The following is a 17316-nucleotide window of genomic DNA, read 5'->3' as shown; positions in this document are numbered from 1 at the left end:
GGGGTGTTTGCTTGCAGTCTGTCCAGCATGCAGGAGAGTTTCTTGTTGTATCTTCCTGCTGCTTGAGTTCAACTGCTTCTTAGCACTCCATCAACGCAGAACTCACTCAAAAGCAGCCACCCCATCAGTGATCTTCCCCCATCAGTGACTGTGCCCCCCATCAGTGATCTTCCCCCATCAGTGCCTGTGCCCCCCATCAGTGATCTTCCATTAGCTGATCTAAATTTATAGGGAGATGGCCCAATGAGCACTCATCTCCACCCCAATTAGGAACTGATAAGGATCACATGAATGGGGGGGATGATTCTCAAACACAGACCAGACACAGGCTACAGTCATAAAACGGTAATAAGATGTTATGTTCTATTTACACCCAGTAGCCCCCCGTCATGTCCGTCCTCTTCGTCCATAGTCATGTCCATCCTCTTTGTCTATAGTCCTGTCCGTCCTCTTCCTCCGTAGTCATGTCCGTCCTCTTCCTCCATTGTCACTATGATGTCTTTTATCTCCAGCAGATGATGATACACATCAATATTTAGAAGGACACAAGGATCTCTACAAGGACGTCATGATGGACAATCAGCCGCCCCTCACATCACCGGGTAAGAGGAGACTTTATTGTAAAGGAGAGAGCAGTACGGAGGATCCACCTAGATCCCCCATCATCTGATAAACACATAGAAACAATGGATTCAGTCAGTGTGTGTGTTTCCTACAGATGGATCCAGTCATGGGAACCCACCAGAGAGATGTCCCCGTCCTCTGGATTCCCGGGATTCCACACAGGAAGGTCACACCATCCCTCCCCATCATCAGGTAGATGAGGAACAATCACTGATAGTATCATTAGGATCTGTACATTATCTGCATTGTTACCATTGATGTCATTTTTATTATATATTCAGAGTGGAAACCTCGGGGATTATAATATTGTTGTTAAGGAAGAATTTAAAGAGGAGGATGAGGAGTATGGAGTGATGGAGGAGTTTTCAGAAGGACACAAGGATATGATGGAGCCACCTAATACCAGGAACCCACCAGAGAGATGTCCCCGTCCTCTGTATTCCCGGGATTCCACACAGGAAGGTCACACCATCCCTCACCATTGCAAGGTTGGTGGGATGGAGCATCTAGAACATGGAGTTTTTTTATGTGACCTTATATTTTACAGATGATATTTTCTCTCATTTCCTTGATTTAGAGTGGAGATCCAATCGATATAGAATTTGAGGTGAAAGCAGAAGAAGAAGAGGCGTATGTGAGGGATGATCAGCAGTCTATGGAGGAGGATGGAATAACGGGGACATTTATAGAGGAGGACACTCCTACAGAGATCAGCACAGGTGGGTCATGAACACTAAATCCATTCCTCCACCCATACTGCTCACTGATTGGTCCAGAGTAGGGCGGGGACTGGGTGATATCAGCCTGTAATCCCCTGGTCACTTTCCTGAGCTGTGTTCCCCGTCCTGTATTCCTGGATTTCTCTCGGATAATCTTCCTTCTCTGTGCTGCAGACACAATTTATGTATCTAGACTGGATTTATGGAGGTTCTGGGGTTCAGCTGGCAGCAAAATGTTGATTTTCACCATAGATGTCTATGAGTCCAGCAAGATCTCTGACAGAACAATTCTCCCAGGGTTACTTGTTCTGTTATCTGCTGGCTGTGCCGTGTGGAGGGATATGTCTGTAGTGTCTCAGACCCAAGTCACTGAGTGCAGTCTCAGGAGATGGGAGGCAGCGGTGTGGGATCTCTGCAACTTGTCTACAGTAAACATTTAATCTTCCACTGATTACTGAATACCAATATTATGAGTTCTGACCCTTACACTGTATAATGTATATTGTACATTCCATACTCCTGACCCCTGCACTATATACTCTATGTTGTACATTACATACTCCTGACCCCTGCACTATATACTCTATGTTGTACATTACATATTCCTGACCCCTGCACTATATACTCTATATTTTACATTACATACTCCTGACCCCTGCACTATATACTCCATGTTGTACATTACATACTCCTGACCCCTGCACTATATACTCTGTTGTACATTACATACTCCTGACCCCTGCACTATATACTCTATGTTGTACATTACATACTCCTGTCCCCTGCACTATATACTCTATGTTGTACATTACATACTCCTGACCCCTGCACTATATACTCTGTTGTACATTATATACGCCTGACCCCTGCACTATATACTATATGTTGTACATTACATACTCCTGACCCCTGCACTATATACTCTATGTTGTACATTACATACTCCTGACCCCTGCACTATATACTCTATGTTGTACATTACATACTCCTGACTTCTGCTCTCCCCCCACTGCTATATATACACATAATATAGATTCTCTTTTGTTACACCCATTTCCTCCCAGCTGGACATTTTATATCGGATGATGTGATTGGAGCACAGACTTTTACATGGTGATAATAATGTGATCACATCCTCCAACTTTGGACCCTTAAACAGAAAGTGATAATGAGGGAGGAGTCAATACCCCAATGATGGTGGTCTTCAGGATCAGTCCAGTCTTCATCTTGGTTGTTCTCCCCCCATCCTCACTCTCTGACCTCTGGTGGGGCTCAGCCCCGCTGTTCTTCATGACTAAATCATGGACTAAATAAGGAAGTGCAGTACTTCTTGTGTTGGGAAGATGGCGATGAGTGATAGAGGGGGTGGGGACCCTCGTCCTATAATCCCCTCATCACTGTCCCTCCTATAAAAGACAGTTCTGGTTGTTTCCTCACTCTCTGACTAAGGTCCATGAATAAAGAAATGACCTGGTAGGAGATCAGAGGAGCCATTTCCTAGTTCCCTTGAGGGTGGAATTGTAAACTCCTCAGAGATCAAGCTGCCTGATGTGGGCGGAGTCCTGGTTTGGGGGAACCAATCAGCTCCTGTCTAGTAATCCTCTGTCTTTGTATTTTAGTCCATGGCCGGGAGATGAGGAAAACCTCCGAGGATTGTCTCACTTTGTCTCCAGACTGGAAAGTAGAAGATGAGGACATCACACAGTATAGTCCAGGAGAAAACCCGGCTCCCTCCAATGTCCATCCGGCACCACCCAGTGTAGATGGACCATCGGATTCCTTGTATCCTGAGGAACCTCAGACTGTGCGGGACCGGGCCGGCCTTCCAACAGGGAAGAGGTTCTCCTGTACAGAGTGCGGGAAGGGTTTCCAGTCTAAATCTGGTCTGAATGGGCATAAAAGATTTCATACAGGGGAGAAGCCACATTCCTGTTCTGAGTGCGGGAAATGTTTTTCAGAGAAGTCCAATCTTTACACACATCAAAGAACTCACACAGGGGAGAAGCCGTATTCCTGTCCTGAGTGCGGGAAATGTTTTTCAGAGAAGGTCAGTCTTTCCACACATCAGAGATCTCACACAGGGGAGAAGCCGTATTCCTGTCCTGAGTGTGGGAAATGTTTTTCAGTGAAGTCCAATCTTTACACACATCAAAGATCTCACACAGGGGAGAAGCCGTATTCCTGTCCTGAGTGTGGGAAATGTTTTTCATTGAAGTCCAATCTTTACACACATCAGAGATCTCACACGGGAGAGAAGCCATATTCCTGTCCTGAGTGTGGGAAATGTTTTTCAGTTAAGTCCCATTTTAAAAGTCATCAGAGATCTCACACAGGGGAGAAGCTGTATTCTTGTTCTGAGTGCGGGAAATGGTTTTCACTGAAGTCCAAACTTGATTATCATCAGAGATCTCACACAGGGGAGAAGCCACATTTCTGTCCTGAGTGTGGGAAATGTTTTTCATTGAAGTCTAGTCTTTACATACATCAAAGATCTCACACAGGAGAGAAGCCGTATTCCTGCCCTGAGTGTGGGAAATGTTTTTCAGTGAAGTCCAGTCTTTACGCACATCAGAGATCTCACACGGGAGAGAAGCCGTATTCCTGTCCTGAGTGTGGGAAATGTTTTTCAGTTAAGTCCTATTTTAACACACATCAGAGATCTCACACTGGGGAGAAACCATATTCTTGTCCTGAGTGTGGGAAATGTTTTTCAGTGAAGTCCAGTCTTTACACACATCAGAGATCTCACACGGGAGAGAAGCCGTATTCCTGTCCTATGTGTGGGAAATGTTTTTCAGTTAAATCCCATATTAACAGACATCAGAGATCTCACACTGGGGAGAAGCCGTATTCTTGTCCTGAGTGCGGGAAATGCTTTTCACAGAAGTCCAGTGTTTACATACATCACAGATCTCACACAGGGGAGAAGCCACTTTCCGGTCCTGAGTGAGGGAAATGTTCCTCACTGAAGTCCTGTCTTCCTGTACATCAGGTATTATAACGGGGTAGACAGATCAGATGGGTCAATACTTAATGGGGGGTGGAATGGGGAAAGATGGGGGGAGGGCTATGGTAGATGATAAGAAGGTTCCCATGTTACAAACAACCAGTGCAATTGGTACCATTTGTATGCAAATAAAAAATCCATGTGAACAAGGTGTCGGCGAATGAACAAGGTGTCGGCGAATGAACAAGGTGTCGGCGAATGAAAGTGTTTGTTCCCCAATGCCAGAAGTGTGCCCAGCACAATAGGTGAGTTGGAAGGTTTGGTGCATGAAGAGAACTAGGACTGAATTGGTATTGCTGAATCTTGGCTTCATTCCTCACATGACTGGGCCATTCATATTCCTGGCTAGGTTCTCTTTCGGAGAGACGGGGTAATAGGAAAGGTGGTGGTGTCTGTCTCTATGTGAGAAGTGATCTCAGAGCGAGTGTGAAAGAGGACCTAGTTGATGGAGAGTGTGATGAGGCTGAAGTATTATGGGTGGAGCTGCACATGGGGGGGCGGTACTACAAAGGTCATCATTGGAGTTTGTTATAGGCCTCCCAGTGTTAATGAGGAGGTGGAGACTCAGCTCCTCCCACAGATGGAAAGGGCTGGGACAGTGATAATAATGGGGGATGGTAACGACCCGGAAATTGACTGGAGTAATGGTACTGCAGGAACAGTTAAAGGCCAAAAATGTATAAACCTACTACAGGACAATTTTATGGTCCAGTTCATAGAGGCCCCAACTAGGAATGATGCTCTGCTGGACCTGGTCATCTTCAACCATGCAGAGCTTATTATGAATGTCCATATAAAATAACATCTGGGTAGCAGTGACCACAACATGATTTCATTTATTGTTAGCTATAAACAGTAAGCACAGGAAAAATAAAAATGCTCAATTTTAAGAGAGCTAATTTTCCAAAGCTGAGAGCTGCTCTCCAAGACTTAGACTGGGAGGGAATATTGGCATCGATGAACACAACACAGAAATGGGAGTTCTTCCCAAAGACTGTATGTGACCACACTGCAAAATATATTCCCATGGGCAACAAGTATAAAAGGCTACAAATCCAACCTATGTGGCTTACGGCCAAAGTTACAAAAGAGATAGATAATAAGAAAAGAGCTTTTATTAAATATAACAATGAAGGAACGCGATCATCGTTTACACATTACAAAGAATAGAACAGAAGATGCAAAAAGGAAATAAAGGCACAAAAACTGAAAACAAACGACAGAAAGATATTAGGACGACCCCAAAACATTCCTCCAATATATGAATAGTAGAAAGGTCTGGTCCCAGCATGTAGGCCCTTTACAGAACCATCTAGGGGGGGGGGGGGACAAAGAGAAGGACAATGTATGAAATCCCTTCTTCAGCTCTGTGTATACAAAGGAGCATGGGGGGGCTCTTGTCCATAATGGGGGGTGGTACTGACACCCCCCCAGATGATCCACATTGGCTCACAGTTGATATGATCCAGAAATATTTAGACTGAATAAAGCCCCTGGACCGGATGGCAGACACCCACGGGGCCTTAAAGGATTCAGCTCTGTCATTTCACGGCCATTGTTTCTGTCCAGGAATGAGAAGATCGCCATGACGCACGAATCTGACAAGACATACAGGCAGGTGGGCAGTAGGACCCAGGCACGCCTGTCACCAATGATGGCACCGGCAGGCACTAGGACCCAGGCGCGCCTGTCACCAATGATGGCACCGGCAGGCACTAGGACCCAGGCGTGCCTGTCACCAATGACGGCACCAGCAGGCAATATGACCCAGGTGCGCCTGTCACCAATGATGGCACCGGCAGGCACTAGGACCCAGGCGTGCCTGTCACCAATGACGGCACCAGCAGGCAATATGACCCAGGCGCGCCTGTCACCAATGATGGCACCGGCAGGCACTAGGACCCAGGCGCGCCTGTCACCAATGACGGCACCGGCAGACAATATGACCCGGGTGCGCCTGTCATCAATGACGGCACCGGCAGGCACTAGGACCCGGGTGCGCCTATCACCAATGACGGCACCGGCAGGCACTAGGACCCGGGTGCGCCTATCACCAATGACGGCACCGGCAGGCACTAGGACCCGGGTGCGCCTATCACAATTGACAGCACTGGCAAGCACTAGGACCCAGTAGCGCCTGCCACCAATGACGGCACCGGCAGGCAATATGACCCAGGCGCACATGTCACCAATGACGGCACCAGCAGGCAATATGACCCAGGCGCGCCTGTCACCAATGACGGCACCGGCAGGCAATATGACCCAGGCGCGCTTGTCACCAATGATGGCACTGGCGGGCACTAGAACCCAGGCGCGCCTGTCACCAATGATGGCACCGGCAGCCAATATGACCCGGGTGCGCCTGTCATCAATGACGGCACCGGCAGGCACTAGGACCCGGGTGTGCCTGTCACCAATGATGGCACCGGCAGGCACTAGGACTCAGGCGCGCCTATCACAATTGACAGCACTGGCAGGCACTAGGACCCAGTAGTACCTTCCACCAATGACGGCACCGGCAGGCAATATGACCCAGGGGCACCTGTCACCAATGACGGCACCGGCAGGCAATATGACCCAGGCGCGCCTGTCACCAATGATGGCACCGGCAGGCACTAGGACCCAGCAGCGCCTTCCACCAATGACGGCACCGGCAGGCAATATGACCCAGACGCACCTGTCACCAATGACGGCACCGGCAGGCAATATGACCCAGGCTCACCTGTCACCAATGACGGCACCAGCAGGCAATATGACCCAGGCGCACCTGTCACCAATGACGGCACCGGCAGGCAATATGACCCAGGCGCGCCTGTCACCAATGATGGCACCGGCAGGCACTAGGACCCAGCAGCGCCTTCCACCAATGACGGCACCGGCAGGCAATATGACCCAGACGCACCTGTCACCAATGACGGCACCGGCAGGCAATATGACCCAGGCTCACCTGTCACCAATGACGGCACCGGCAGGCAATATGACCCAGGCGCACCTGTCACCAATGACGGCACCGGCAGGCAATATGACCCAGGCGCGCCTGTCACCAATGACGGCACCGGCAGGCACTAGGACCCAGTTTAACCCCTCGCCATCCTGAGGATTTACCCCCCTTCTTAACCAGACCTCTGGCGCTCTACTAATTCAACGGATAATTGTGCGGTCATGCAATGCTGCACCCAAATTAAATTTATGTCCTTTTTTTCACACAAATAGAGCTTTCTTTCGGAGGTATTTGATCACCTGTGCGCTTTTTATTTTTTGCGCTATAAACAAAAAAAGACCAAAAATTTTGAAAAAAAAAACAATATTTTTTACTTTTGGCTATAAAAAATATATAAACTATATAAAAATATATAAACTCAAAGTTAGTCATAAATTTAGGCCAAAATGTATTCTGCTCCATGTTTTTGGTAAAACATCCCAATAAGTGTATATTGATTGCTTTGTGTGATAGTTATAGCGTCTACAAACTATGGGAGAGATAATGGAATTTACGCCATTTTTTTGCTATACAGCACTGCACTTGTGTTACTGACAATTGCGCGGTCATGCAATACGGTACATAAATGAACATGTAACTAAACTCTTCTTTAAACATAGATGAATCTATCCCAATATACAATAAAATAAAATAAAAAAACTAAAATATTATATATCAAACTAAATGTCCCAATTCCAAATCAAACTCGTATCATCTTTAATCATCCAGTATGGAAATTCCAAAATTCTCTTTGAACCTCAAAAAAATAAACTTCTGATCGTGTATTACCTTTAAACTGAACATACATGTAAAATAGTGAAAGAACCGTGTATCATGCCAACTGCATAACGTGAGCTCACACGTGAAAAACAATTCCTCTACCAATATATCAATCTCTGAATATGTAAATACACTCGTGACAAGAATCAGAAGAGTGACCATTCCAAGTCCAAACGATGAAACGTGATCACCTCCAAATAGTGAGGATGGAGAATAACCCAAATCTCTAATAGTGAGCACTACAAACTCAATAATAGTGAACAATAAAGTGCTCTCCTCCAACTGGGGCAACAATGGATCATTCCCCTCTGGAAATAAATCCCAGGCTTTCAGGGGATAGTCGCACTCTCCAGGCTTCCTAATGTTCCTGTTGGCACTCTTCCATATTCCTCATCAGGTGAGATAGGAGACAATCAGCGCTATATAGTAACAGAAGTCAATATTTATTGAATATCTTACATTACAATTGAAGAATATCAACTTCCAGCATTCAGAACAGCTCAGGTGTAGTCCTATGTATAGAGAACCGCATGTTCCCACTTCCAAAATGGCCACCACCACACTTCCGGTTTTGCGTGAGTGCATGAGACGTCACTTGTCCCGACGCGTTTCATCACTTCCTGGACTTTTTCACAAGGGATCAAGATGTCTGAGTGGTGGTTCCTTATATTCTGTCCCACATCATGGGCAGGAAATCGATACCGCCATCTTACTATATGGAAAAATGGTGGCATGTATATCTTTATTCCCATTCCCTATATGAGCACTGCAATCCCTATACGAGCACTGCAATCCCTATACAAACACTGCAATCCCTATACGAGCACTGCAATTCCTATACGAACACTGCAATCCCTATACGAGCACTGCAATCCCTATACGAGCACTACAATCCCTATACGAACACTGCAATCCCTATACGAGCACTGCAATCCCTATACGAGCACTACAATCCCTATACGAGCACTGCAATCCCTATACGAGCACTGCAATCCCTATACGAACACTGCAATCCCTGTATGAACACTGCAATCCCTATACGAGCACTGCAATCCCTATACGAACACTGCAATCCCTATACGAGAACTGCAATCCCTATACGAGAACTGCAATCCCTATACGAACACTGCAATCCCTATAGGAACACTGCAATCCCTATACGAGAACTGCAATCCCTATACGAGAACTGCAATCCCTATACGAACACTGCAATCCCTATACGAACACTGCAATCCCTATACGAGAACTGCAATCCCTATACGAACACTGCAATCCCTATACGAGCACTGCAATCCCTATACGAACACTGCAATCCCTATACGAACACTGCAATCCCTGTACGAACACTGCAATCCCTATACGAACACTGCAATCCCTATACGAACACTGCAATCCCTATACGAACACTGCAATCCCTGTACAAACACTGCAATCCCTATACGAACACTGCAATCCCTATACGAGCACTACAATCCCTATGGGAACACTGCAATCCCTATACGAGAACTGCAATTCCTATACGAACACTGCAATCCCTATACGAGAACTGCAATCCCTATACGAACACTGCAATCCCTATACGAACACTGCAATCCCTATAGAAACACTACAATCCCTATACGAACACTGCAATCCCTATACAAACACTGCAATCCCTATACAAACACTGCAATCCCTATACAAACACTGCAATCCCTATACAAACACTGCAATCACACAGCATCTATACTAGAAACATATAACTGTGTTCCTATACTGTAACATAAACTCCATCTTAATGACCCCCCACTCCCCCTAACAGGTACACGCCCCCATACCTGATCTAAATCCCCATGTAATTAAAATGCTAAAAAGGATCAACATATACTGTGAATCCAACTAAATAGTAGCAATGTATATACACCCTTCTTATATACCAAATACACAAACGGTTTCACTATTTTACATGTATGTTCAGTTTAAAGGTAATACACTATCAGAAGTTTATTTTTTTGAGGTTCACAAAGAATTTTGGAATTTCCATACTGGATGATTAAAGATGATACGAGTTTGCTTTGGAATTTGAAAAGATATCTTTACAGAGACATTTTGGACATTTATTTTTTGGGACATTTAGTTTGATATATAATTTTTTGGGATATTAATTTTAATTTACAATTTATTTTATTTATTTTATTGTAAATTGTATTTCTGTATTATTTTATTGTATATTGGGATAGATTCATCTATGTTTAAAGAAGAGTCTAGTTACATGTACATATACTTTCAAGGGTGAAAGTTTACTTTTCTTTTGGGTATAGTAGATATTTTTGTAGGTGATAGGGTGCGGAATTCTGTTTATTGATTATTGTGTAAGTAAATGAAATTTGCATCCTTTTTTTCACACAAATAGTTTTCCCTTAGTGGTCATTGATCACCTGTGCACTTCTTATTTTCTGCTCTATAAACAAAAAAAGACCAAAATTTTTAATAAAAACAATATTTTCTCATTTATGTCATAACAAATATCAAAAAAATTAAATTTCATCATAAATTTAGGCCAAAATGTATTCTACTACATGTTTTTGTTAAAAACATTCCCAATAAGTGTATATTGATTGCTTTGTGAAAGTTATAGCGTCTACAAACTATGGGATAGATAATGGAATTTACACAGCTTTTACTTTGACTTCTCATCACATTTCTTGAGGTGCTAAAATACCAGAGGAGTACAAACACCCCCAAATGACCCCTTTTCAGAAAGTAGACACCCTAAGCTTTCTGCTGAGAGGCATATTGAGTCCATGGAAGATTTATTTTTTTCCACAAGTTTTTGGAAAAAAAATTTTTTTCTTTACACAAAGTTGCAACTTAAATTATATATTTGTCACACAAGCCATGGGTATATGTGGAATTACACTCCAAATACATTCTGCTACTTCTACCAACTATGGGGGTACCACATGTGTGAGACTTTTTGGGAGCCTAGCGACATACAGGAGCCTGAAATCCAATGACTGCTTTGAAATCCCAAAGGTGTGGAACCTCCTCATTTCACTTCCTCACTACCTATCACAGTTTTGAAGGCCGTGAAATGTCAGGATAGCACCAGACTCCCCCAAATGACCCCTTTCTGGAAAGTAGACACCCCAAGGAATTTAAAAATAGGTATGGTGAGTTTTTTGCAGATCTCATTTTTTCCTACAAGGTTTTGAAATATAAAAAATTCATTTTCCAAGAACATGTGGCAACAAACGAGATCTGCAAAATACTTACCATGCTTATTATCAAATTCCTTGGGGTGTCTACTTTCCAAAAAGGGGTCATTTGGGGGGGTTTGGTGCTATCCTGGAATTTCAGGGCCTCCAAAACTGTGATAGGGAGTCAGGAAGTGTAATGTGGAAATAAATCCCTTTAAAAGGTGCTTATTGTATTTTGGGGTCCTGTACTTGGCTAGACTGCCAAAATGTCTCACATGTGGTACCCCCATACTTAGGAGAAGTAGCAGAATGTATTTTGGGGTGTAATTCCACATATACCCATGGCACATGTGAGCAGTAAATCATTTAAGTGACAATTTTGTGTAAAAAAAAAAATTTTTTTGTAATTTTCCAAAAACTTGTGGTAAAAAAATTATTTCATTTACTGATTCAACATGCCACTCAGCAAATAGTTTGGGGTGTCTACTTTCCAAAAAGGGGTCATTTTTGGGTGGTGGGGGCATTCTATGCCCAGCATTAGAAGTTTATGCCACACATCACTCACTCTTCTAACCACCTGAAGATCAAGCCTATTCTGACACTTTTTGGTCACATGAAAAAAATCTGTATTTTTTGCTAGAAAATTAATTTAAACCCCAAACATTATATATTTGTTTAAAGTAGACACCCTAGTGAATAAAATGGTGGGTGCTACATTTTTTCATGTCACAATGATTATTCAAATGCAAATTAAAAAAATGCACTTTTTTTTACTTTTAATGCACAAAAACACAATATGTTGGCCAATTATTTGGTAAAATCTAAAAGATGATGGTATGCCGAGTAAATAGATACCAAACATGACATGATTTAAAACTGCACATGCCCCATGCAATGGTGACAAACTGCAAACATTTTTAACATCCATAGGCAATGTTTTAAAAGCCTTTACAAGCTACCATTTTAGATCTACAGAGGAGGTCTGGTGTTAGAATTACTGCCCTTCATCTGACATTTGTGGTGATACCTGACATGTATGGTGCAACCGCTGTTTACATACCAGTACAGGGTCAACGCTCCTGCACACAGGTGTGCACGTGCATGGGGGGGGGGGGGCAAGGTTTTTTTTCATTATTTTGTTATTTTGATTTTTTCAATTATTTTTACACTGTCCCTTTAATTTTTTTTTAGCACTTTTAATGCTATAACAGGAATACAAATATCCCCTATAACCTCAATGGGGAGAAATCTGGGGTCTATCAGACTCTGGATATCTCCTCTGCCCTTACATTATCTAATCAAACCAAGATCGGTGATCAGATGCTTTCCCAATTTACAAATGGCGCTGTTTATATCCTGCAAAACTGAAGTGATGAAATGCTTGTAGCTTCCGAATTCTTAGACTATAGAGATGATTGGCACCATTCTGGTCTCCAATCAGCTCTATGGTCAGCTGGCAGAAACACTGGCTGCATTCTCAGGTTGCCCTGAGGCCATGGAAGGTAGCGGGGGGGGGGGGGGGGGTGGCGTCATATCCTGCTGCTTGTAAAAGCAATCCTGCAGCTAATTAGCCATTAGGATTGCTTTTACATGAAAGTTGATTGCCGGCTGAAAAAAACAATAACAGGATGATGCCTGCAGCTGTAGGCATCATCCTGGTATAACCATTCAAAGTCCAGGGATGTGCCAGTACATCTCTGGTCCTTGTTGGTTATATATGCTATGTTCTTTTTTTTGTATGCAGCCTGTGGACTGAATGAAAAGAGAAGGAATCTCTGCCAGAAAAAGTGTGTGGTGTGCCCACCATTAGAATATACTGCCCTGCATCCACCCACTTCTAATGGTGGGCACACATTAGGTCACACGGTGCCACATGCGCCAGTTCCAAGATTGTACAAATGTCTAAATAGTGGCACGCTTGAATAAAAATTGTCCACGCATAAGTGGTACCCCATATGGAAAAAGGATGACACTGAGTCCCAAACTATCTTGCCACTGCTCCCCATGTAGTCTTTGCATCCAGGGGGCTCCACGTGACTATCTTTTCCCTCATAAATCCAAAACGTATAAGTATAGCCTGTTGTCCTCTCACAGGTCTTCTACATCTTGACCCCATATCTGCCACGCTTGCTGGGGAGAAATTGTTTGAATGCAAGGCGCCAAGAAAAATTAATGAGGGACTCATCAACGCAGATGTTTTGCTGGGGAGTATAGACATCTGCAAATTTTTGGTTAAGGTGATTTGCGAGGGGCTGAATTTTGTGGAGCCGGTCAAATTCAGGGTCACCCCGAGGATGACAGAGTGTATTGTTGTTGAAATGCATAAAACACATTATACTCTCATATCTATGCCTGGCCATGGCAGCAGAGAACACGGCATATGATGAATCGGGTCTGTGGACCAATACAACCGCAATTCATTTCTTTTAGTAATGCCCATGTTGAGGGTTAGGCCCCAAAAAAATGTAAATTTGGAAACCGTAATGGGTTTCCATGCGACTGGTCTGGCAGGGTTTGAATTTGGGTTGGTGGCGATAAATTGTTGTGCATATAAATTGCTTTGATCCACAATCAACGCATACAGATATTCCATGAAAAACAGCTCCAAAAATCAAGGGGAGGAGTTAAATTTGCTATTTCCACCTGAATTCCGGGTTGGGCAGTGAATGGGGGAAGTACGGGTGCTGCAGAATTTGTGGGCTGTCAATTTGGATTTGCAAGCACATCTGGAAGGATACTAGGGGCTCTACAGGCCTGTGTGCAAATTCTTGGTGGCAGCGGGACAATACTTGTGCTCGCCACCGCACCGGCTTGTACTGGACTTATGGGACTCACCACGTCACCAAGTCATACTGCAGTGCTGGTATTATTTTTATTATACAGGATTTATAGAGCAAACAGCTTGCTCAGCGCTTTACAATATAACAGGAGACAATACAGCAACAATACAGTTCAATACAAGAGGGTTAGGAGGGCCCTGATCCTGGGATCTTACAATCTAAGAGGTATGTGAAAGACCAGGATGTACTAGCCCACTAGTGCTCACCAGATCACCAAAAGGTAGCGTGGCACTAGTACTGGCACTCTGCTGCATATGAGAGTCATCAAAATTTACCAGCAAGTGCTAACAGAGATCAGGCCTGATTCTGCGAACACTGCGGTTTTGTGTGCAATGTATCAAGTGATAGTGACCTACTGACACTGCACTTGCTGGGGGAGAAGGGGGGGGTAAGTGTAGGGGCTAAACGCAGGAGCTCAGGTCTCCTGTCTCTAACAAAGGTTTTAGGTCTTAGGTCTCCTGTATCTAACAAAGGTTTTAGGTCTCAGGTCTCCTTTCTCGGACACCATGTTATAGGTCATAGGTCTCCTGACTCTAACAAAGGTTTTAGGTCTTAGGTCTCCTGTCTCTAACAAAGGTTTTAGGTCTCAGGTCTCCTGTCTCTAACACAGGTTATAGGTCTTAGGTCTCCTGTCTCTAACAAAGGTTTTAGGTCTTAGGTCTCCTGTCTCTAACAAAGGTTTTAGGTCTTAGGTCTCCTGTCTCTAACACAGGTTATAGGTCTTAGGTCTCCTGTCTCTCACAAAGGTTTTAGTTCTCAGGTCACCTTTCTCTAATAAAGGTTTTAGGTCTTAGGTCTCCCCTCTCAAACTAGCCATGTTCGTTTTCTTCCCAGGTATCTTCACTGCCCCAGTAGAAGGCAGGTACTTCTTTAGTGCCATCTAGACTGGCTACAAAGATGAAAAGATTGAAGCTGTGCTCTCCAAATCCAACTTGGGCATTGCCAGGGTGGACTTTGAGGGCTACCAACCAGAAGGCCTGGAGAAGAAGCCCCTCATAGAAAACAAGACCACCACCAGCTCACTTGGGGTCTTCAGTATTATTCTACAGCTGAGTGCGGGTGACACCATCTGCATTGACCTGGTGACCGGAAAGTTGTCCCATTCTGATGAGCCTCTGACAGTGTTCAGCGGCATCTTCCTGTACGAGGGGGAAGTGGACTTCTAGGGGGACTCAAACTACTCAACCTGTTGATTTTTTTGTACAATAAGAAGGGTGAAACCTCTCTATGGTGAATTTTGAGTAATTTTTCTGTTGTTAATATTATCTGGGGCCAGAAGAGTAATGAGTGAGTGTCTGAGGACAATCCTGGAAGATAAGAAAATATTTCCCCACCAAGGGACATCTTCCTGGATGAGGGGCCCGGCAGCCATCTTGTATAAACATCTGCTCAGCAAGCCTATGAATGCACCTCACAGATCCAGCTATCCCCATTATATAACCGCTTAGCTTTTCAACAGTACCAAGACTATCCCAGCACAAAGTCACCGGCACAAATTAAACAATCTTTATTGTATAAGACAAGATATATCAGTGATGTGACTGGACAGACGAGTTACATGGAATCAGTTGTGTTGTGTTTATTAAATGGGGTCAGATCTGTCATGGAAATTTTCTATTACAGGTTGTCCTTTAAATGTGTCATATATTAGTGTTATTCATATGTCTCTCGTGTGGCTTAATTAAAGCTCTGAAGGCTGCAATTGGGCCATGCGCATGTACAATGTCTATATATTACAGTACTCAGCTCGGTAACGGATGAGATGGCAGATCTGTGTTTATAGACTGGTGTGTATGCCACCACGGCATTCGATGCGAATGCCGCCGGCGGTAGGCCGTGGGCCTGTATCCACATATCAGCAGCATAGTACCACATGGACTTCGTATGGCCAGGCGCCGGGCAGTGCGAACTCCGCGTGTAGGCTCATGTATATCTCTACAAGCCGCTACCGACCTGAACTGTATCTGGATGGATGTGTTTTAATAAAGATCGTATCGGGCCCATTCAGATACAGACTGGCACTGTTTAATCTAAGGGATGCTTGTACAGACAATGTACATACTGCTGGGAGTTGATAGCATGTAAATAATGGGAAACTTGCTCTCCAAAGAGAGCTTACGGGGGAGGGCAGGAAAAACTGGTTTAACTGGATTTAGTAAGAGGGAACTTTACACTCCGAGCAAGATAGACATTCTCGTGTATGGACACTCCCTATACATTGTTCTGTGGGAGGGGATTGACTTGGCCCCCGTGCGGGGGTGTGTGTTTTTGTAAGATAATAAAACAGGAGTCTGGTGTTAGACCCAGAGTGGATTCCCACTCCAACCTGGGAGTGTCATCTGATTATTCCTGGATCACGGGAGCTCCATTTCCCCACATCTCAAGAGAGCTAAACCTTTGCACACCAGTTGGAGGCGCAGGAATCGTGGAGCTAAGCTGCAGTCGCGGTAAGCGAAGTTCGCACAGCTTTATGGGGGATTGCTGCGCATCCAACTGCGGGTACTCACGGTAAGGAGAAATTCATTGAAAGCGAATTTCTAAGGCAGATCAGACCTCCATCCACAATCAGAGGTGTCTGTTCCTTCTAACACACAATACATGACAATGATTTGTATCCTGGTGAATGGGTGTGTGTGTGTGGGGGGGGTGTCCGGGGTTGTTGCCAGCCTACTACTCAGGGTGCAACCATAGAGGTAGGCTGGGCCAAGCAGATTTAAATTACAAATGGAGACCAAAAATTAATTGTGGATGGAGTGGGGAAGGATTAGAACTCTAGTCAGGTTTTTACTATCTGGGGCTCCTTTGAGAGATTTCCTTACACTTCCTCTCCTGACAACAATTTATCAATCAGGAAGTCAGGGGAACTCTACAAGGAATAAAAATCTGACAGGGGTCTAGTTTTCTTCTAACCTACTAAGGTATTTTCCTTTCTTGTCCATTGAGGGACACAGGAGGCAGGTTATACTGCCGCATATGGGCAGGGTCATCTTCGCCACGCATGCTTTCGGGTGGAGCATGCTCATTGATGTCCGGAGACCAGGTGGAGTTTGCAGTCATGTGAAAAGTCAAACACTAAGGCAGTTCCCCGACTTGGAGATGAACCTTCACTGAGTGAGGTAATTAAAGCACAGAGCTCCTCTGAAAAGCGACTTGTCTCATGATACTACATGCTGTATCTTGTATGTTG

The 17316-nt window shown here is 44.4% G+C and overlaps 1 protein-coding gene across 1 annotated transcript in view; it reads left to right on the top strand.

Annotated features, from left to right (window-relative positions):
- The first annotated feature begins 2875 nt into the window (after nucleotides 1-2875).
- LOC149460693 (uncharacterized) overlaps nucleotides 2876-17316 on the top strand; it is a 30942-nt gene continuing 16501 nt past the window's right edge. The window contains exons 1-2 of the mRNA XM_089679373.1: nucleotides 2876-4287; nucleotides 15014-15211. Of these exons, the coding sequence (XP_089535499.1) occupies nucleotides 2977-4287; nucleotides 15014-15211 (1509 nt within the window). The 5' untranslated portion in view covers nucleotides 2876-2976. The remainder of the gene's footprint in view (nucleotides 4288-15013; nucleotides 15212-17316) is intronic.

Source organism: Staurois parvus, unplaced genomic scaffold, assembly GCF_062004578.1.
Source record: "Staurois parvus isolate SC_StPar_1 unplaced genomic scaffold, SC_StPar_1.0 ptg000222l, whole genome shotgun sequence".
Classification (NCBI taxonomy): Eukaryota; Metazoa; Chordata; class Amphibia; order Anura; family Ranidae; genus Staurois; species Staurois parvus.
The sequence above is the reverse complement of the archived record's forward strand: the minus strand, read 5'-3'. Positions and strand labels throughout refer to the sequence as shown.